Source organism: Salmo trutta, chromosome 32 (genome assembly GCF_901001165.1).
Source record: "Salmo trutta chromosome 32, fSalTru1.1, whole genome shotgun sequence".
NCBI classification, from domain to species: Eukaryota; Metazoa; Chordata; class Actinopteri; order Salmoniformes; family Salmonidae; genus Salmo; species Salmo trutta.
The window spans coordinates 8,985,799-9,008,752 of NC_042988.1; the positions used below are offsets into that span (position 1 = coordinate 8,985,799).

General features: G+C 46.2%; 1 protein-coding gene across 1 annotated transcript; it reads right to left on the reverse strand.

The window, feature by feature from the left end:
- Window positions 1-1,211: 1,211 nt before the first annotated feature.
- Window positions 1,212-22,632, reverse strand: LOC115170991 (collagen alpha-1(I) chain). Its single transcript, XM_029727418.1, has 47 exons — window positions 22,399-22,632; window positions 20,181-20,372; window positions 19,638-19,660; window positions 19,361-19,396; window positions 18,086-18,178; window positions 17,314-17,385; window positions 16,750-16,794; window positions 16,185-16,238; window positions 15,595-15,648; window positions 15,351-15,404; window positions 15,079-15,132; window positions 14,770-14,823; window positions 14,608-14,652; window positions 14,404-14,457; window positions 13,748-13,792; window positions 13,557-13,610; window positions 12,913-13,011; window positions 12,743-12,787; window positions 12,464-12,562; window positions 12,224-12,277; window positions 11,922-12,029; window positions 11,161-11,214; window positions 10,844-10,942; window positions 10,600-10,653; window positions 10,360-10,458; window positions 9,931-10,038; window positions 9,591-9,644; window positions 9,422-9,475; window positions 9,203-9,247; window positions 8,754-8,960; window positions 8,375-8,536; window positions 7,994-8,047; window positions 7,585-7,692; window positions 7,153-7,206; window positions 6,967-7,020; window positions 6,427-6,588; window positions 6,124-6,231; window positions 5,660-5,821; window positions 5,349-5,456; window positions 4,969-5,022; window positions 4,744-4,851; window positions 4,500-4,553; window positions 4,254-4,361; window positions 3,883-4,165; window positions 3,444-3,634; window positions 3,085-3,327; window positions 1,212-2,666 (listed from the first exon to the last, which is right to left on the reverse strand). The coding sequence occupies exons 1-47, from the start codon at window positions 22,478-22,480 to the stop codon at window positions 2,520-2,522; spliced, it is 4,350 nt and encodes a 1,449-aa protein (XP_029583278.1). The 5' UTR covers window positions 22,481-22,632; the 3' UTR covers window positions 1,212-2,519.
- Between the last annotated feature and the right edge of the window lie 322 nt (window positions 22,633-22,954).

A 22,954-nucleotide genomic window follows, 5' to 3' on the forward strand; every position in this document is an offset into this window, starting at 1 on the left:
ATGTGTGTGCTTGTGTGTGGATGTGCCTGCGTACCTGCATGTTGTCACACTTTTCTTAACATGAAGTCCAGATTGAGACAGGGTATAGAGAATATCAACAATATAGGAGAAAAATAACCTACTCATTTTTTTATTGAACAATTATATCATTGTTATAAAGATCCTTTTAGAGCGAAATTACAAGTGCATTCGTTTACAGAATGGATGATCCAATTTCACAATTTTCCTTCATGATTCTTCACCCCCCCCCAAATCTTCACGTACCCCTACCCCAGGCCACCACTCCATCTCCAAAATTGAGTACAAACAGGAAAACCAAAACAGACTAGCCTACCCGAACTATATTATTTAGCCAAAAAGCCGTTATTTGTGCTTAATATTGATATTGCATATCTGAGAAATGTGAGCCCAAAAGTTTGAATTTACAGACTAAATAAAACCCTTATAGTCCTACGGAATTTGTGGGTAGCCGCCTACTATTCTGCTGCCTGCTGACATAACAGGGTGGACAATCGGGCCCTTTGTAAAGCCAGCTCAGGGCTAACGGGTAGAGTAGAGCCCACCTGAATAATGTGCATCTGAAAGGCAGAGGTGGTTAGACTATGGTGCTGGGTCTCCACAACTGAACACCTATCAGAGAGAATGTCTTACGGATGGTTATCCTCTTGTATTTATTTTCCTATTTCGGATTAACTCGCTTGAAACAAATTGGATTTCAACTGTGAAGTGGTTTTGCTTTTGCCGATGGATGCGTAAACATCAATGCGTAAACTGTGGGCACGATAGATTTTGTTGCATACAGAGGTGTCGCGCACCGCTGCTGTCTCCAAGGGCGCGCCAGTGTGGATGGTGATCGCTGGTGGATTTACTTGACAGAACAGAATGGAATATCTATTTCAATCAACCCCGTCGAAAGGAGACGAACAGCGTGTGGACTGAAGTCAAATGTCTTGGATATGCATCTTCAAACTGGATTCTGCCCAGAGTAGATTTAAGTCAGAAAAAAAGGATTAAACCATTTTGCCTATGTTGTAAAGGTAGAGTATTGAAGTATCCATCTTCTGTGCTGTGTTTGTACTATTGAACTGTCTTTAACTCTAACAATGGCCACCATGTGTTTTTACTTTAGCCTAATTGTTGCCTTGGACATGGTTCCACCTTAAATGTTACCTGATTCTGAGGAGCATATCATTTTCAGAGGCAAACATTTCTGAGATTTTCTTTAATCTTCCTTTCAGTCAAAACAACTGTAACAGGTGCAAGCTGTGCCTCATTCAAGTCCATTGGGCAGTCAGGGAATAGTCAAGATCATGTCTGACAAACATAAGGTAGACCACTTAACATGCTTTATTTCAGCATCCAAAATAATTAAAAACATCTCAAATTTTTATACATATACAAAATAGGTACAGATCCTCTTGTTTTAATCCCCCAACGGTGTGTCTGCTTCGCTCATAATTTGATATTTCAATTTTTTCTGTGTTCAATTTTTTTCTCTCCAAAACCCTTCGCATAAAATAAGAAAACAAAACAAAAAAACTAAAACAATGGGGGGGTGAAAGAGGGGTACTGCTAGAAGCAATTGGACCACAAAAGGGGGGATTTCAAAACGAAACAAACAACAACCAAAAAGTGTCAAAAGATGTTAAAAACAAAAGACAACAAATCCACCTGCTCATTCTACACTAGACAGGGTTGTGTGCATCCTAACTACAGTATACCTCTTGCTATGCCTCTGTTGCAGAGATCTTAGCCAACACTTGAAACACATCTGTTAAGACTGACATCAAGATAATCTGCTAATTTAGCACCTAAGGTCCTGCATGCAAGAATGACAACATAATAGCACAATTTCGATCACCCTCCATTGTCAGGACCTCATGAAGAATAGCACCTTTTGCAGCTGTTACTTCCAACCATACTTCTGCCGTGTAAAATCTAACCTGGGTTTAACTAACACTGGGTAACGTGGATTTCTTTTTTGAGGTAGCCATAAGATTAAAAAAGAAGTTGAACCCATGTCTCTAATGCTGCTTTCGTGTGACTTCAGAAGGAACAACAACTGCTTCTCCAGGTGGGTACAACAACAAGACACTTCACTGTCATTTTTAAGATTTATTTGACATCACCTGAAAGTGGTACAAAGCATTTGGTTTTCTTTTTCATTGTCCTTCCGCAGTGGTAAAAAAGTCACCTGTATCTGGGATGTTTTTTTTCTGTCAAACTCCAGGGGGGATTTTACACTTTACAAGTATATATTATTTTCTTTTTGCCAGTGAAACCATTGAGTCTTCTAAAGTATCCTCGGTGTTGATGGTGGTGGTAATAGTGGTCTCAAAAAAGCTTGATGACACACAACCACTGTCTTCAGAAGTGCGGTTTTAAGCAAGTGGACCATTTTTGAACGGCCAAATGAAACTCTAGGGTTTTTTAAATGCATAGAAAAGGGTTGGGAGGGATGACTGCTAGAAAAAAAACATACACACACACACAAACAATTTCAAGTCCAGATTTCTTTTTTACAAGAAGCAGACTGGGCCAACTTCAATGCCAAATTCCTGATTGGGTGCACCAACGTCCATAGGAGCGATGTCAATAATAGGCAGACGGGATGTTTTCGTTGTCTTGTAGTCGATGACTGTCTTGCCCCATGCACCAGTGTGCGACTGTGATGAGAAAGAAGATGAAAAAGGCACAATCAGAATCCATAGTTGCGTTTCCTAATCAATTTAAAATCATTCCCTCCCTTCCCCCTTTCAAAAGATGGCTCCTGGAAAAAGCCCTTTATACCAAGGGATGAGGAATATCATCCCAGATCGCAAAGCCCCTCACATCAAACCCTCATCTGCTTCCAACAAGTGACCCTTGTCCTACATTAACACCATAATCCCAAAAGCACTTTCCAATTCTCTTTCCAAGACTACTGCTGCTCATTCCCACAGTCTTACACCAACTACCTCTTTTAGAGGCGAGAATTCTCTCTCGAACCATCCCTGAGAGGAAGGATTCTTTCTAGAGAAGTTCCTGAGCGGACACAGCCTAAGATACAGCAGAGAGTAGGTAACACCCGGAAGGAGGACTCACCGTGCAGCCGTCCTCGGTGACGCTGTATGTGAAGCGGCTGTTGCCCTCGGCTCTGATCTCGATCTCGTTGGAGCCCTGGAGAAGCAGGGACTTCTTCAGGTTGCCGGACTGCTGGTCCATGTAGGCGATGCTGTTCTTGCAGTGGTATGTGATGTTCTGGCTGGCCTCAGTGGCCATAAGGCGCAGGAAGGTCAGCTGGATGTTAACATCCTTAGCGTTGGAGCCCTCACTGCCATACTCGAACTGTGAGGGAGAGGAGAAAGAGATGGAGTTAGCATCAAGGACTCGTCATCCGAGAGAATGGTGCGATTAGGGTCCTCTTTTCCCAACAGCCCAGGTTGTCGCGCCGAGGTTCTCACCTGGAAGCCATCGGTCATTGCCTCGCCGAACCAGACGTGCTTCTTCTCCTTGATGTTCTTACTGGTGTACCAGCTCTTCTTGGGGATATCAGCCTCGGTGGGGTAGACGCAGGTCTCGCCGGTCTCCATGTTGCAGTAAACCTTGATGGCATCCTGGGTGCAGCCCTGGTCGGGGTCGATCCAGTACTCGCCTGCATGGAGAAGAGAGTGGATCGCGTCAAGAACATCCAATGTGATTGTGGTTGTTTTGAGACTCCACAGACAGCAAGACTCAACAGAAACTAAAAGAGCTTGTGTCTACTGAAGATGTCATTACACACTATGCCAAAGCTTGTCAGAACCAATACAGCTCCATGCTTTCCTCAAAGCCAAGCAATTTCTTGACTAACGATGAGCGAGCAACCGTAGTCTAGAATGGGTCTATGACTCTCCAACTCACCGCTCTTCCAGTCGGGGTGGCACATCTTCAGGTCTCTGCAGGTGCGGGCGGGGTTCTTCTTGGTGCCCTCGGGAGAGCGGATGTTCTCAATCTGCTGGCTCAGGCTCTTGAGGGTGGTGTCTACCTCCAGGTCACGGTCGCGCATCACGTTGGCGTCGTCGGCGCGGAAGTGACGGAAGGGATCGGGGGCCTTCTCCTGAGCGGGCTGAGCAATGAAGCCCATGTCGAATCCACCGCCGGGAGGTCCGGGGGGGCCAGGGGGACCGGGAGGGCCAGGGGGTCCCTATATGTGGAGGAAGCATAAGGTTTCAGGATGTGAAGAAGAATAAGTAGCAAAATATATCGATTTTGAAGTGGTTGAAGTGACTTACGGAGGGTCCCATCTCTCCAGAGCGACCACGGGGTCCGGGAGGTCCGATGGGGCCGGGCAGACCGCTCATACCATCCTTACCGGCGGCACCAGCAGATCCAGAAGGTCCCTAGTGTAGGGAGAGCCAACGCTTAATACGACAGTGTAGACTATCCACATCATGTTGTCACCAGAGAAGTGATCCACAGTCATAACGTTGCTGTGCTGATAGTTGTGTGACCGTTGTCATAATGTGGGTCATACTCACTCTAGGTCCAGCGGGGCCAGAGGCTCCAGCAGGTCCTGACTCTCCAGATTGTCCCTATGGGCAGAAACAACAGATTTAGGTGCCTATTGTATCAAACAACATTACAGGGAGAAGGTTGATTTTTCCCACTTGCTAGGTTCTGTGTTATCTCTTCCTTGTGTGTGGCGACCCATTTCCCTTGTTTCTGCTGGAGTCACTTGTGTGTTGTTATTATTGTTGATTTGTAATCAGTAGGGGTACTCACAGAGGGGCCAGGGGGTCCCTGCATGCCAGTGAATCCTCTGTGTCCCTTCATGCCTCGCTCTCCAGCCTCGCCAGCCTCTCCCTTGTCTCCACGAGCTCCAGCGGGTCCCTGGGTGGGAAAAGGACAGGTGTGTTCAGTATACCTTTTCCTCAGACTCGGAGTGGAAGAGCAGATATTGTATTCATCGTGATGGTTTTATGAATTTGTGATGGAGTATATACGTACAGATGGGCCACGGGGACCAGCAGGGCCAGCAATACCAGCGGGGCCAGCAGGACCCTGAAGAAGAGAGAAAGGGAAAGAGAGATAAAGAGAATATGACAATCAATTCAATTGATAATCCCAACTCGATGGCATGTCATAAAGACTATGTAGCTCAACTACTAGGAACCTCCAGTATATGCTGTATTCTAACAGGACTACAAACTAAGACCTCAACCCCTTCTAGAGCCTTAACTAGTTACTGTGCGACGGGCGGCCATTTTGAGGCAACAACAGTTTTCAACATACAGTAAGGTCTCTGAACATTATCAAGTCTGAATTGCATCCAGTTATGTATTCCTCGTCAGTCTAAGGGAGTAATAGCTGAGGATCTGGACACTTACAGACTCTCCACGGTCACCAGACTTTCCAGCAGGGCCGACGGGTCCAGGGGCACCAGGGGGCCCGGGGGCACCGGAAGCACCGGCAACACCAGACTCACCACGTTCTCCCTATAGGCAAGACAGAGGGGAACAGAGACGGGTCAAGAGAAGATCAAACTCCTGACATAATCCCAATACTTTACAGTATGTGATGCCTATTTCAGCCATGCAAGTGGTCGTGTAATGGTGCCCAGTGTAGATTGTCTACAGGCTGGTTCCCAAAGTGAAGGGTTAACTCTGTCTTGAGGACAGTGTACGAGCATAGCTCTCACCTTGGGTCCAGCAGCACCATCGCGACCAGAAGATCCCTCATTACCAGGAGTTCCCTCACGACCAGGCTCACCAGGTGCTCCAGCCAGTCCAGGGGGCCCCATGGGTCCGGGGGGTCCACGCTCACCAGAGGGGCCACCAGGTCCCTGCTTGCCAGGCTCTCCCTAAAGCAGGAAACAGAGAACAGGGTTAGACCTCAATCATAACACCGGAGTACCACTACTGAAGTAGCGCAATGACAACTACACTGTATGAATAAGCTACTGCAAGAGCGTTGCACTTGTCATCTGCCATCTTGGCAGAGATAGCACAGAGGGCCTTTAGCATCATTGCGGCAGGCTTATAGACCACCTAGTCACTGCCTTATTGAAAACGAGGGATATCCACCGTGAACGCTGTCTCCTCTGCAAAAGCCTAACGCCCTTTAACGTGAAGTTCTAGAACTATAGCACTCTTAGGCACTGACCAGTTGTCCGGCGAGGCCGGGGAAACCGCGCTCGCCTCTCTGTCCGGGCAGACCAACAATACCACGCTGTCCACCAATACCCTGAGGTCCAGGAGTTCCAGAGGGTCCCTGTAGGAGAGAAGAAGAGAAAGAGAGAATAGGTCATTGAGGTGTCCCTTTTCTAAAGCGTCAGATCTGAACTCTAGCGGCGTGTGTTACAGGTGCACTCCAAAAGGAGTATTCGTATTGTTCTCTCTTGTTAGTTTAGATGTCAGAGTGTTACTTTGTTAGGGTGACAGTGACAGACGAAAAAGGGGTACTTACATTGGGACCATCTCCACCAGGCTGTCCCTTCTCTCCCTGGGCACCAGGGGGTCCGGCAGCGCCAAGCTCACCAGGACGACCGGCGGGGCCAGTCTCACCACGGTTACCCTTCTGTCCTTCCTTTCCACCAGGGCCTGAGGGTCCGGGGGGTCCGTTGTTGCCCTGAAAGAAAGAGGAGAGGATGGTTGAGTATGAGATGAGGCTGAAGTTGACCGAATAAACCTGTATCGATGGCTGTTATCGATGACAGTATTGGGATCAACGAAATGTTAAGCTAACGCCTAGCTAGATGCTTGTTTGGGCATCAGGCAATGCCGTTATGTCTTGGGTTGGTTGCACAATAACATGTTGTATTGATAGTTGTGCTGTTGTATTGTGGGATTGCTGTCTTAAGCTCTTATCGAGCTGTTTGCTTGCTTAGTGTTAGCCTATGGTTAAATCTGGAACCAGCGGCCAGATCCAGGGTATTGACTGGTATATTGATGGAGGATGGATATGGTTCAGTTCGAATGGAATGGTGGTAGAGAAAGAAGTACTTACAGATGGGCCGGGAGGTCCAACTCTACCAGCAGCACCGGGGAAACCAGTGGCACCCTAAGGAGAGAAAGAGAGGCACTGGTCAACCTAGTGTATCAGATTGGGAAGCATGATTCTACTTTACAAATGCTATCTTTTACAGTCAGACAGATGAGAGACGTTGGGAGGATAAGATACAAAGCTACTTACAGGGGGACCAGCAGCACCACGGGCGCCCTTAGCGCCGGTGTTTCCAGCGGGACCCTGTGTGGATACAGCAGTGCTTCAGTCAGTAAGCAAGAGCAATCCAAACATCTCTGTAATACTGTGGTCTTACCGGGTAGACCAATATAACAGCTGAAGTCACCGAGAGTACCCGCTGCAGGGCTATGATAGTGGAATTCATTTGAATGACTTGAATGCATATCAATAAAGAACTATATCATAATATATGCCATTTAGCAAATGCTTTTATCTAAAGTAACTTACAGTCATGCGTGCATACATTTCACATATGGGTGGTCCCGGGAATCAAACCCACTATCCTGGCATTGCAACTGCCATGCTCTACCAACCGAGCTACAGAGAACCATTTAAGATGGGTCAGGGTGGGTACCCAGTGGTCAGTCCCACGTGTTATACCTGAGGTCCAGGGGCTCCAGTAGGTCCAGCGGGTCCTTGGGCACCACCGTCACCCTTGGCACCGTTATCTCCAGCCTCTCCCTTAGCACCAGGCTGACCATCACCACCCTGAAGAAGAAGTGATTGAGTGAATGTAGAGTAGATTAGTGTGGAGGTTCATCTAGACTGGATGCTATGGTAAGATAAGCCGGTCTCCTTTAATGTCAACGAATTAAATTTAGAATTGTCATAGTGTGCAAGATGTTACGAGTCGTCATCTTGATTGACAACCGATGTCTGTTTGAATTGGCAGCTGATTTCTGAGTGAATTGAGAAGTGTTTTCTGTGTGAATTGAGAAGTGATTTCTGTGTGAATTGAGAAGTGATTTCTGCGTGAAATGAGGACAGGTAAAGAGGTGTGTGTACTTACAGGAGGCCCAGCGAATCCAGCGGGTCCGGGGGCACCAGACTCACCGCGCTCACCCTGGGAGAGAAGGTTAGGGTTAGTCAGGCCAGGAGTGTGTTACAGGTCAGGGACTAGCATCACATGAGTGTGGGTAAGTTCTTTCTTCTATACGCCTTTTATTTCTACTTAAGTTTCATTCTTTATTGCTCGCTTTGGTGCTCGGTGCGTTCCGGCACCATTTTTACTTTGCTTCATGCATTGTGGCAATGTGGTCTCTATTTGAAGCTTCCAGACTAACTCCCATAGAGCGATGCCCTGTGGTATGGATGCATGGGGAGCTATGTTTTTAGGTCTTTGTGTCATGTCTGTGGTGAGATGGTGACAGGGTGGGCCTGGGGTACTCACAGGTGCACCACGGGCACCAGAAGGTCCAACAGCTCCAGGAGCGCCAGTCTCTCCCTTATCACCAGGAGAGCCAGCAGGGCCGTTGGGTCCGATGGGGCCAGTCATACCACGGGCGCCATCCTTACCACCGGCGCCATCAGCACCCTTGACTCCTTGGTCACCCTGTCAAACACAAGAGTAGCTGAATTAGTATTGATGGCTGTGGGTTATACAGATACAGAGATGGATGGACTCAGTCAAGTCCACTGTAATGCAAGTGGAAGTTTGGATGGATGGAGGGTATGCCACTGAGTGCCACAGAAGTATGAAGTCAAGGCCTACTGATGAACATGAATTTAGGCATGGCGGATGATAAGTGAAGGGCGGCACCGGTACTCACTCTGTCTCCCTTCAGGCCTGGCAGACCACCAGCACCACGCTCTCCGGGCATTCCCTGCAGGCCAGGGGGTCCCTGGCCACCGGGGGCTCCTGCGGCACCAGCCTCTCCCTTAGCACCATCGTTACCAGCAGAGCCAGGAGAGCCACGGGCACCAGCGGGTCCAGATGGGCCGGGGGCACCACGCTCACCGGGGAAACCTCTGTCACCCTGGGGTACGGAGAGAAGAGAGGACATCAGCTTTGGTTCCGGAGCATCACATCACATGTATATAAGATGAAGGATGTTTTCGATGTCAATGCTAATGTTTTTAGCCAGGGTCGGCTGGGTGCTAGTCTGTTGCTGCTTTAGCTGTTAGCCGTTGTCTAGTTTGGCTAGGCCGCTAGGCTACAGTGTAGCTGTAGCAGTCTACCACACAGGAAGTGATGTCATTTTTATTCTGGGATACTCACTCTGGATCCAGCAGAACCAGGGGCACCACCCTCACCGGGCAGACCCTAGACAGGAGATAGAGGAGAGGATATTAGTGATCACAATTAGAGATTTGAGATTAGCATTGTCAAGTCACAAATCTTGTCAGGAAGTCAAGTGTCATGTAGTGATGAGTACCAAGGACAAGGCATGGGGCAGTGAGTGACACCAAAGATGCTGTACTCCTGTAGTATTCTTACCTGCTCTCCGGGCTTGCCAGTCTCACCAATAGCACCTTGGGGTCCTGGAAGTCCCTGTTATACAAAGAGACAAGTGAGAGACAGGTGAGGCAAGGGCCAGAGGTCCTGAAGTAGGAGGAGATCTGTGATTGGTCAGATGCTGATTATTTCCCATTGTTCAGTGCTGTACCTGGAATCCAGGGGGGCCACCGGCTCCCTGCTCACCTCGCTCTCCAGAAGGTCCCTATGAGGAGGAGAAGAAGGAGGAGAGTTGGTTAGGAAAATCAGTGTGACCGATATAATGGTGGGTGCTACACCTTGGTAGTGGATGTATATGGAGTTACCCCCATTTAATGTAAGCAAAAGTGGTGTTGCAGTCTCCTAGGAGATTCCATGCTGGCTTGTATTAGTGATAGTGTGTTTGCTTGTGTGCAAGTGTGACGCAGTGCAGGTAATACTGAAGAATGTTGTCCTCAAAGCTTCGGGGAGAATGGGAGTGAAGCATTGTGGGATGCTGGAAGTGTACTTACGGCAACACCGGGGGCACCAGGAGCACCAACATCACCATCTTTGCCGGGAGCGCCAACAGCGCCACCGGGTCCCATGACTCCTCTCTCACCAGGCTTGCCACCCTCACCCTACAGGAGAAGACAAATACCCATTAGCTCATTTCCCATCAGAGATCAATACTGTATACTGAAACCTAGGTTTTAGGCTATGGACAACTATATCATACATTGCAGTGGAGGCTGCTGAGGTGAGAACGCCTCATAGTAATGGCTGGAATGGAGTCAACGGAATGGTATCAACCACATGGAAACCATTGTTACGAGCCTTCCTCCCCCTCAGCAGCCTCCACTGATACATTGTGTTTCCTCGCAACTTCAGATCACATTTCTCGAATCAGCCCATAAAATACTGCGCCCGAATGAGAGCAGCGCGAGAGAGGGGTTACTCACAGCGGCTCCCTTAGGTCCGGGGAATCCCATGACTCCGGGCTGGCCTCTGGCTCCAACGGGGCCGGGAGGTCCGGGGCGACCATCTTGACCACCGGCTCCCTGTCACAGAGGAGGGTAGAGAGTCAGTGACCACAGTGAAATTGGGTGAAGTAGCCATAGGTCTTCATCTTTATCAGTGTCTTTCAGTGTCGTTGAATCGGTGTCGTGAGGGTCAGGTGAATCTGTAGCTGAGGAACTTACAGAGGGGCCAGTCTTGCCATCGGGACCAGGGCTGCCAGGGCTACCAGTCATACCCTAGAGATGGGGGGGGGGGGCAAAGGTGAGAGGGCAAAGGTCAGGTACATAACATATCTTGATATGCCACATTAACATGAATATATTGGTTCCATTCTTCTAGTATCTATTAGTTGTTGAGTAATTATCCAACAATGATAGAGCATAACAAAGGTCCAGCGATCTGAGACCGGTCCTCTGTCTTACTCACCTTGGATCCAGGCATACCAGGCTCGCCGTTGCGGCCAGGCTCACCAGTGTTACCCTTAGCTCCAGCAACTCCGGCGCCACCACGCTCACCGGGGCCACCCTGTGATGGAGGGAGAGAGAGAGAGATGGAGAGATGAGTTTGCTGTACTTAGCTAGTGACCATAGCATGTAGCAACGTTTGGTGGTGTACTGTAATATATACATTTGAACAAGTGGGTGGGTGTTGCAGGTGTGTATGTGTGTCTGTTCCAGGTATGTGTGTGTGTGTGTGTGTGTGTGTGTGTGTGTGTGTGTGTGTGTGTGTGTATGTGTAGTCACCTTGGGGCCAGCAGCTCCATCAGCACCAGGGAAACCGCGGCTTCCAGGGCCGCCCTGTAGGGGGCGACAAACACAACACAGGTCAATACCTCAACACCGTCACTCAGTCAGTGCCACAACATTACTGCTACCTCAGCACCATAACACAACCATTCAGTAACACTATATTACTGCTCAGCGCTCACAGCCCTCTGGTGGCCAAATGAGGTGAAACATCAGGGAGAGGGCGACAGTTACATTTAGCTGACTGGGAACCAGAGAGTTTGTTAGCTAGACATTGGTTCCAACGAGCTAAGCATTCATAAGTCGAAATGTGATTATTTATGTGATGGAATAGTCATAGAGATACCATCGTTGTGTATGCGTGTGCCAACGCTAGCTGTACTGTTGAGGAAGTAAGCAATGTATAAAAAGACAAATGCTCAAGTTCTTGTATCGCACTCCCCTACTGACCCAGTTCCTATAGTTGATTGAATGCATCATATTGGATGGCTCAAACACCATCATTTTGATGGGTATGGGGCAGTAATGCAATGGTGGTTCTTTGGAATAGGAAGACAGTGGATTTTGGAGGCCTACAACACAGTTTAGTGAGGCAGGGGGAGGGTAATCTAAAACTAGGAGATCAGAGGACATGTGGCGTAAGAGGACAGTCAAACTGGCTGTCCTAACAGTAAGAGAAGGGGGGAATTCCTACATGTAAAGGACAGGAGAACAGTATGATGAAGAAGGGACAGTGTGTGACTATCTGGGGTACTTACGCGCTCGCCGGGGGCTCCACGGGCACCAGCAGCACCGGGCTCACCACGGGACCCTCTCTTGCCTTCCTCACCAGCAGGGCCGGCGGGTCCCTGGACTCCAGCGGGGCCCTGGGTAATGGAGAAACAAGATGGAGGTCAGAGAAATGGAGGGTGGCAAGGCATTGTGCTGAGATGTGGATCAGTACAGTGGTAGAGTTCAGACACATATAGACTGCTGACAGAGTATGTGGATACAGTGTACGTGGTATGGGGGACTTGGTGGATCGTATTTGACCAAAGAGGAAGTCAAAAGGTGTACTTACAGACTCTCCCTTAGCACCAGCCTCTCCCTTGGCTCCAGTAGCACCAACCTCACCCTAGGTTGAAGAAACAACAAACATCATTATCAGAATCCACACTCAATGGTCTGTGCATTCTGACCAAGTTATAACAGCAACTTAAGATATTATATAATATATATATATATATATATATATATATATATATATATATATATATATACACAATATTTAGTGATGGAAGTCAGAGAGAGCTGGACTTACAGTGTTACCCTTGGGTCCGGGAGCTCCACCAGCACCCTGGGGTCCGGGGGGTCCACGGGGTCCAGGGAAGCCAGGAGCGCCAGCAATACCAGCAGAACCCTAAAGGAGGCAGCAGAGAGACAACAATCATTATACTTCCTGGATTCATCATCACTGAGAGACCAGTCAGTGACAACAATATTGGTTATTTCCAAAGTTGAACTCTAACAAATACCAAGACAAAGCAATGACAACTAAAATGGCTAGTTCACTGAGGAGTGGGGTGAGGTGTATACTTACAGGGGCACCCTTGGTACCGGGGTTTCCATCAGCACCGTTGTTTCCCTACAAGAGACACAAACCAACGGGTTAGAGGGGAAAGTCTCTCACAAGGATAGCAAATGTAACTTCAAGTCTCCCACACAGTCCAGAGGTGTATTTCACTAGAGGTTTCTGAGGGTGAGACTCACAGCAGGGCCAGCAGCGCCAGCGGGTCCTGGGTTACCAGCCTCTCCACGGGATCCCTGGGGTCCCTCGCCACCACGAGCTCCCTGGGCACCAACCTCTCCCTGTTGGGGTGAAGATAGATATGGTCAGGGCAAGAACAGAAAGAACATGGAACTAGTATTGTACTAGTACTACCCTACACAAGTACTACTCTAGTAGTACTACTGCTACCAAGTGAAGTACTAGTGTACTATACTACCCTACTACCTAGTACTTCCCTATGGTAGTACTGTACTAATACTCGACTATGCTGCCATTCAATAGAATCATATCCACATATAAATCAATGTGACCTCTGAAGGTCACATGGCATGGCACAATCACAATAGTGAAGCTGGATATACTTTCAACTGGCAGTCAACTGCACACGGTTTCATGCATGGTGCAAATGGATACCACTATCTTGGAAACCCAGCAGTATGTAGATTACTATTACCATTGTTGTTTTGTTGTTTTCTTTTGTGCTAGAATGGATGTACTGTATGTTTTATCTCATCTACCTCTCCAAATACGGCCCCCTGGGAAAGAACTAGAGGTGAGGGTAGAGGGGGGAGGATAGAAGGTACACAGGTGTGTGAACACGGATAGGTGCCAGTTGATATCTTACCTTGGCTCCGGGGCCACCGGGGAAACCGGGGGCACCAGCGGGGCCAGTGGGGCCCTAGAATACAAGAAAACAAGAGAGAGAGGATTGAGTTACAGTCTAAATCATGAATACTGCATAAGTGAGCTTGTGTACCAATATGTTTCTGTTGATGGTTGTGGTTGTGTGAATAGATAGCTGGCGTTAGTACTTACAGGAGGACCAGCAGCACCAGCAGCACCATCGTTACCACGAGCACCCTGCAGGAGAGAAAGATACAAAGAGAGAGAGGCACAACTGGGTCAGATGCAACCAGCTACCACCCTTCAGGGTCCAATTCCAATATGGCTGAACTGTAAACATGAATTGTAAACAAACAAAATGGCTGACCCTTCAATGTCAGAATCCAACATGACACTGTAAAACGAATTAACTGACATACTGAATTTTTAGAACATATCAAATATGGCTTCCTACTGAGGCCAGTATGCAAGGCTGTACAAGGCTTATGTTCAACAATATAGGACATTCAGGCAAATCAGTTTGTGAGGCATTTTGTAGATTGAGAGTAAGAACGGTTGTTTCCAACAAGTTAGCCCTGGACTGATCAGTAAACATCTGAAATATACAAAATGACTTGGGAAATGTGATGACCTTTGAACTACCGGTATAGGGTCTCTGTCAATAGGACAATGTTGTGATGATGATATTGCACCCCTTGTTTATGGTTACAGCGGGTGGTGTAAAGTACTTATTAAGTAAAAATACTTTAAAGTACTACTATTTAGGTGTTTTTTACTTTCCCTCCAGTATGACAATTGGGTACTTTTCCCACAACTGGTTACAGGGGGTGGTTTTGGGGTTGACTTACAGCAGCTCCGTTGGGACCAGCACGGCCTCTCTCACCAGGCAGACCACGGGGCCCCTAAAAGAGAGGGAGAGATAGTGGCACGGTAAGTAACCATGGCTGCCATTCACATTGCTACTGCTGCAGAATGTTAAAAATGAGTGTGATCTTCTCTCTACACTCATAGTACTGCGTAGGTCTGCTGACTAAATGGAGGCTGGGACTCACCATGGCTCCAGCGGCTCCGTTCTCACCGGATGCACCACCCTCTCCCTGAGGAAGGACAAACGGACACAGACAGGTCAGTGAATGGGGGATGGGAGAGGGGGGAAAGGGGGATTGTGTGTGATTTCAACATCAGTAGGAGAGATGGAGGAGAAGGGGCCTCACCTTGGGTCCAGCGGGGCCAGTCTCTCCCTTAGCTCCATCAAGACCGCTGAATCCCTAGAGAAGGAAGTAGAGAGGGAGAGAGAGAGAGGGACAGAGGGAGAGAGGACAAGATTAGAGAGGAAAATAGGGCAGATTGTATTGCTGCTATTTGGGAAGTGTAGGCTGATGTTGCCACCAGACACTGATCCACGATCAGTTGAACGTGCATCCCCTTCATGATTAAGGTTAGACATGGGGACGTTTAGCTGATCCTGGGTCTGCTCTGGAGAGCAACTTCTACCAGGACAGTTTGAGGATGCGGTGACTCACTCTGTGTCCCTTGATGCCGGGAAGGCCGGGGGTTCCGGGGAATCCACGAGCTCCCTGGAGAGAAAGAAAGAAAGAAAGAAAGAAAGAAAGAAAGAAAGAAAGAAAGAAAGAGAAAGAAAGAGAGCGAGTTATGATGGCTTAACATCCCTTCAAGTATATGAGATGTCTCATGGTGTCTGACCATTAGGTGCTATTGCTCTTGAGACTAAGGTTCTAGAGTGAGTGTAGTATGGAGTGACATAAGGTGACATTAGAATGACATTGCGACTCACCTGTGGGCCAGAAGCTCCACGCTCACCGGGGCGACCAGGCTTGCCAGACTCACCCTGGATGGGAAGAGGGTAGGAAGGAGGGAAGGAAGGAAGGAAGGAAGGAGAGAGGGATGGAGAGGAGGAGACAAGGTGAGGAATAAATGATGCTCCAAATCCATCCCCTTTATGAATATCTTACCCAGAAATTGTCCTGGGACATAGATGTTAAAGGTCGATTTTAATGATGGATATCTTGGTGACTTACATCATCTCCGTTCTTGCCAGGGGGACCAGCAGGACCACGGGGACCCATGGGACCCTGTAAGAAATAAACCACTGGGTGAGAAGGCTGTGTGTGTGTGTGTGAGATTTCTTGATATGAGAAATATCATTACAATTTCTCAGTAATGGAAATAATCTAGGATCATTTGTCCTTAATCTAGAAACTATAATTAATAGGTAGGTAAGTCAAAATACTATTGGAAGGTGGTGATGTGTGTGTGTGTGTGTGTGTGTATCTGTGTTGTGTGTGTGTGTGTGTGGGGGGGGGTGCTACATTAACATACATTGGTGACCCTGTGACCTTAGTGGAGTCTATTCCAAGCATCAGGCTAGGGCATGGCCTATGCAGCAGGTAATGGGTGGCTTAGTATTCTGGAGGTTGTTTGGAAGTTGTTTTTTTAAGTGTAGCTATTGTATATTGATTTATTTCCTGCTTTTTGACATTGTATTGCCCTGCAGAATATAGTGTAGAATTTAGTTCAAAGTGTGTGTTTATGAGGGATTCAGATACTGAGGTGATATTGAGATGGTGGTGTATCATTTTCTGGAAAATTCTGGGAACGAGATACTCACGGAAGAACCAGCCTCACCAGGCTCACCAGGGGGGCCAGTGAAACCCTGAGGTCCCTGTAGGGGGAGACAAAGAGACAATGTCAGACTATGACGCTCATCCATCCAAAAAACAACATTGTTTAATTCTGTTGTCAATGGGCTATGAGCATATGGAACAATGAGTCCTGTGGGTAAAACATTCCCACGGTCATTATAGTTACCGAAGACTGAAACTGAATGTAACAACAACAGAAAAATGAACAACAAAGCAATACATATAGTCTAAAAGTAAAGCCAATGACAGACACTAGGAGCTAACGAAAACTAAAATAAAAGTAACAAGAACTAAAAAGATACTAAATAGAAATGGTCAGGAACCTATCAAATGAAACAAAGTTTACATACAGCCATATATGCTTAAAAAAACACACCTACAATTAAACAACTCGAGAGCGACTTCAACTCCCATCATGCAAGTCATTTAGGGTCATAAACTGACCTCTTTTTGACCGTTGACCCGAGGTCTCTTCCCCTACATGACAAATGCCATTTAAACAGCTAGAACACAATGGGAAGGGATACTTACACTTGAGCCAGGAGGTCCTGGGGGACCACGGGGACCCATGGGGCCCTGTCAATCAAAAGGAAGAGAAACAATCAGTCAATTATTGACCAATCACATCAGTCTTCCCATTAGAAGATATCTTTGAGAAGGAGCCAACTGACCAAAGGATCAACCAAAGGGTGGGTGGGCGAGAGTTATATTCCTCCCAAAGTATACATTCTAATGCCCAACAGTCGTTCCATGAAGAGTGATATTAGAATAGTGGTATCAGTAACTTTTCAAGGCATCTACACAGTGGTAACAGGGAGATTATGAGTCAAAGGTTATGCAGGTATCTCAAACATCTAATGTATAGTGTTAGTCGTTTATGGAATATGGAAGTACATAAGACATGAAAATATCTTCTTTTTTAAGGGATAGTATTTTCTGTGACCTATGGAGTACCACAGAGGTCAATTTGTGGGACTTCTGCTGAGCAAAAGTCTCTCATGGCCATAGTTTTCGGTAGTGCCTATACATAAAACAGATTCCACGAGCGAGTGATACTACTGGGCCAACATGCTCTGTGTAGTTGTATGTCCGTACCATGGGGCCGGGCATGGACATGCCACCACCGCTCTTCTCATCAAAACCACCAGACATCTGAGGGGAGAAGTTCTGTACGGGAAACACAAGGGAGAGGTGTGTTACAGTCAGTCAGTATTGGGAATCATGAGAACAGTGCTGCAATCTCGACATACAGTATATGGATGGGCCTAACACGGCTAGAGAATACAAGGCACTAGGCCTGTCCATATCAATGGCAGATCTGTTCATAACCATTATATATCTACAGGGTGACTACCTCTCTGGCGTTCCCTAGCTGTGTTTGGCATTACCTCCCTGTCCACTCCTGGCTGGGCACTGTCCACCTGCCCTGGTGCTGAAATACAGACTGCACTGCACTCTAACCAGGATAGCTTAGCATTACACCTCCCGTGCTCTTGCCTGTACTCTTTTTGGAGGTTTATCATTATGATTTGGAGATTTCCATTCTGAATAGACTAGCACAAAAGTTTCTGTTGTATTTACTGCGCTAACTGTATTTGGAGCCTGTCCAGACTACATGGAGATCAGTGAGATTAAGATATGTGACATCATAAGAGGGTGTTGCTGTGTTCTCCTACCGGCTGTCAGAGTTAGCCACTTTCTCCCATTTCTTTAAATCTGAGTTACTAACCCCCAACAGAAGCTGCCCCTAATCTCTGATCTAGGATCAGTTTCCTCTGTCTAACGCATAACCTTTCCACCTGGGTCAAAGAAGACACCGGGTCATTACTAAGTGGGCTAAACGTCCATCTTGGCCTGAGATACTTACTCCGCCGAGGCCAGGGGGTCCAGGGGGGCCTGGGGGTCCAGGAAGGCCGGGCTGGCCGGGAATACCATCATTGCCGGGGAAACCAGGTGCTCCCTGCAGGAGAGACAAGAGAGAGAAGCTGGTTAGTGATGAACTATCACAGAGACATAGTAGTAGTCATTGAATATAGAAAATGGCTTCATTATTATCTATGGGGGATAAGGCATCAGTGAAGAGTGACAAGGGAGAAGCTAACATAGGCCCAGGGTTTGGGGTGAACTCAAGGCATATAGGCCCTTAGTATATTAGAAGCAAATTGATGGGTCATATCTGTAATACCTTCAGATTACTTGTACATTAGTCTAGCTATCTACCTGTCCTTCCATACATCAATCTATCTATTTGTTCATCCAACTGTATAAGTATCTACCAGTCGGTCCATCCATCCATCCATCCATCCATCCAACTGATCGGAGATAAAATTACACGCACGGTCTCAGTTATAAGACAATCCCAAGTGACTTAAGTCATAAAGATTGTTACACTACACTGTACCCACTTAAAGTATTTGGTTAGGGCCAACCAGTCACTGTCCCAGATATTGTGAGAACTACATTATTCTTCAAATTAATTTGAAATGGAGTAGAACTACTCAAGTTAAGAAATTGTATTTCTATTTCAATAAATGTACAATATATCTGCATATGCTGGCCCAATACAAATCCGCACATATCTCAAAATGCTAGTCACCAAATGGGTATCTAGACAGGTTGGGTTTTGGATTAAGTATAATATCTATACCAATTGAAGAATATGAATTGAGATTTAAATAATGAAGGTAGTGGTCGACTATTTAGCCATTTAGCCCCACTAGTAAACTCCAAAGACTCTGGATGTACATGTCTATCCATTGCCTTCGATAACAATCTAACCTCGTGTCAGACATTACCAATATAAAAGCAGAAACTACTAATGGCTAATATCTTATAGGCCAAAACTCGGCTATGAGTATTACGAGATAATACAACAGTCATGATGAGTGATATGTGCAAGATGCTAGGCCTGTCCTTTAAAACTGAGACAAGAGGCACACAAGTACAAAAATATACCAGAACACAATGGCCAAATCCTAACTTGGGATACAGGTGCAAACCTTAAAACGTCCACACACCTCTGTCAAAGGAGGATCGGTGAAAGACTGTGACTTGAAGGTTTTGCATGCATCTCATGTTTGTTAGGTTTTGGCCCCCAGGAAGTGAATACAAAGCATGATAGAAATAAGGAAGTGAAACGTACTGGCTCGCCCTTGGCTCCACGATCACCCTGGGGTCCCTATTTGACGGGAAAATAGGAGCATTAGGTTATGATTGTAAATGAGGATGTGGTTCTTATTGTCCTATGGCCTTACTAGCTTTGCAGTCAAGATCAAATAGTTTGGTTGCAATGATGTGTTTATAATGAATCAACAATTAAGAATACATGTAAAGTACACTTTAAACGTTAACAATAATAGCAAATCTAATTATACGTTTTATCTAATAGATAATAACAATAAGGATCATATCATATTTACCTCAACCTTTGGCTCCTGGAAGCCTATGGTAGCAACAGAAAAACAACAATTAGATTAAAATGTGAAATATCTGAAATAATCTGAATAGTAAAAAACTTTAATATTTGTAGGGTGCATTCAAATTGTACATTAGGCCTATGCTATTAGATTTAGAACTAACAGGGGCCTACAATCTCTGAACTAGGCCTAATGAAAATGTACACAAAATGCCCAATTTGAGACTAGGCCAAAGTTGAAAGGAAGGCCAAAGGTAGTTAGGAGGTGGCAGTGGCACCAGACTGGTCATGCGCATAATATGTGCCTGGAGCACTGAATAGTATCCCATCACATTTCGGAGGAAAAGGGGAAAAAATGACTGGTGTGATTGGAATAAAGGTAAATCCAAGTTTATTCCTCGTTGGCCATCCACAAAATGCTCTCCAACCCCTTAAAAGTAAAAGCCGAATAGTCCCTCTGAGGCCTCGAAAAACTTTTCAAAACTGATTCTGGAAGCGCCTGTAACGTAAACTCCGTGAACGTTGAGTCGGGAGGAAATCGGCGTACCGTCATCGGGGCAGATGGGGCAGCATTCGTCGTGGGGGATCACTGGATTGGGGCAGTCGGATGTGTCCTCGCAGATAACTTCGTCGCACATGACCGTGCCGCTATCGCACACGCAGATCTGGCATGGCTCGGGTTTCCAGACATCTCTGTCGTTGTAGAATTGACCGTCCAACGTACAGCTGCCGGCGGTGCCTGTGAAAGATGCAGAGAGGAAATAGTTCACAACGCTGCCTTCAATGTCGACTTGGAAGACACGGATGCCCATGTGATGACGCCTTGACCAGGTGATGTATACGAAAATGTATGTACTCACCAAGTCGCTCTGGATAAGTGTCTGATAAATCAACTCCAGTCCTCGAGTACCCCCACAGTACACATTTTTCTTGAAGCCCCAGACAAACTGACCTGATTCAACTTGTCAACTAGAATTAATCCCCAACAAGTTCATTCAGGTGAGTTTGTCAGGGGCAACAACAAAAATGTGTGTGCTGTTGGGGGTACTCAAGGACTTGGGTTGAGAAACACTGCTAAATGACAAATGCATTTGTAATGCCTTGATAGGAATGAACAACTGGACAGAAGGCCTGGAAAACGAATAAAGCAAGGCCTATGTCCTACATTTATATTAACAAATATTATTGAAACGTAACCTATACTACAAAGTAGGCTCAATTAGTTACCCGGATATCTTGCTTAAATCTGAAATAACGTATTATTTTCTTAATGAACCAGAAAATGTATAACGTTAAGTATTTCATTTTATTTTATTCAAATTAGCTGGCTAACTAATTGATCCTGCTTTGTCGTATACTCAGCAGGCTTGACTACATCAAAATTCGTTTTGAGCTTGTTTATTTATTGTTAGATATCCAACCAGACATTGCATTTCCGAAGTAAGCCCAGCTAGCGCTCGAACTAGGCCTAAATAGCCTATATTGTATTGATGGTTAATTTGTGGTCTTCGTTTAGCCGCCTACCTGTGTCCAAAACCAAAAATGTTGGTCCACAGGAGTTACTACAATTTGACTGTAGAGGGCGAAACAGTCAGTGGAAAAGGTCCACGTCGTCAATGCTGTCCCCAAAACGCTGCTGAAATAATTGAAAACGATCGGCTTGGCAAGCACCAGCGTTTATCCCTCAGTGGAAAGTTTCCGAAGTCTGAATGTGTTTTCAATTATCATAAAAAAATGGAAGGAGATGGTAGGGGGCGCGTCTAATGCATTTCATTGTTGGAGTTGCATGTCAGAACCACATGGTGGCGCTACTGGGCCGTAGAGCGAATTTGCACATCTGTCCGCCCCAGATGCAACTAGAAACCCTATACTCAACCAGTCTAGACAATTTGACTCCATAATCCAAAAGTTTAAAACGGATAATGTAGTTTGTCTATAGGTAATGCATTTAAGTTCTTATCCTTTTACCTCTATTAGAATAAACGTTTTGTAAGTAGCTACCTAGGCCAAATAACTGAGCTTATTGCGCATGATGATGCTTTGTCCTCTCCTTCAATGTTGAGGTCACTGTAATCTTTCCACAAAAGTAAAACAATTCTATTAGAAAATGTATAGCCTACATGTGATGAATGACTGTATCCTAGGCTACATGCCATTTAGAAAAACTAGAGTTTCAAGATTTCCATCGTTCAGGAATGACCCTGATCCTTTTCTACTTGGCTGCCATTTAGCCTCAGGCTACGAATTACTGTTTAATAACCAACTGCATAGCTGTATCCTTTATTTCCAGACTGTTGAGCCATATAGGCCTATTCAATTCCACCCAATCCAATGGGCAGCGAGTTGGCATGCCTTATAGCTTTCTCCTCTGTCCCTTACATGCATTCCAATATTTCCAGCTGTTAAAATGTACCTCCAGGGCATCAAATAACGAGTGGAAGGGAAAGCCTTGGAACCTGTACCAACTCGTTCCAAAGCGTGAGAAGGCCAACAAGCAATGATGCGCATACACTCTGCTCAAGTTGCAAGAGGTTGGCTATCCTTATTAATGCCACACACACAAAAAAACAGGGAACCAGTCAATAAACACTTACCACAGATAAAGAATAGAAATGTATCCTAATATGTATCTCAATGGCTCAGTCATGAGCAAACCTTGACCCTATGAAAACCACTTTTCTCCATCAACCAACTGTCTTTCCATATGAATTTCATCAAGACAATTACATACCAGAGGCAAGGATAGACTACAAAGTGACACTTACGATCGTCCTCGCCTTGTCCTCTTGCCAAAAGCACTGTTGCGCTGAGCAACAGCGCTAACCGAATATCCACAAAGCTGAACATGTCTAAATATTAGACATGTAGACTCTTTGAGGCGAGGGGGGAAGTTATATTTTCCGTTAGACTCCAATCATACAAGTAGGGGACCGGTCCTCTGTATTTCCAATCCAGACCCCGCAGAAAACTCCCTACTGCCTACATAAACTTTTTGCCCTGCCTTTTATATTCCAAACTTTTGGGGAGGTGCTGGCTTCACCAGAAAGCTCTAGCATGCTCATGTTCATTACAAAAAAGTCCCTCCTTCCATCGGTACAAAGGGGGTGTCGTAGGCACTTTTTTTTCACCTTAAAGTCTCAGGAAACTTGATCTTTCTAGAAAAGGTGGAGGCTTTGTAAAAAACCCATCCCATCCTGGCTTAGACAGACGACAGGCCATGACTTCTCCAAAAGTCGATTGGCGAGGAGGGCCCGGATACCTAGCTCACTTTCGGTAGATTCTTCTGGGTTGCAATTAAATAGAAACGAGCTGTGCACAGGA

Excerpts from the sequence above, each read along its gene's own strand:
- LOC115170991 (XM_029727418.1), bottom strand. The coding sequence starts at position 22,480 with ATGTTCAGCTTTGTGGATATTCGGTTAGCGCTGTTGCTCAGCGCAACA. Across the intron at positions 19,397-19,637 it reads TCCAGGAGCCAAAGGTTGAG|GGACCCCAGGGTGATCGTGG; the intron begins GTAAATATGATA and ends CCCGTCAAATAG. Across the intron at positions 10,943-11,160 it reads ATGGAGCTGCTGGCCCCAAG|GGTGGCCCCGGTGAGCGTGG; the intron begins GTGACTACACAT and ends CCTCCATCACAG.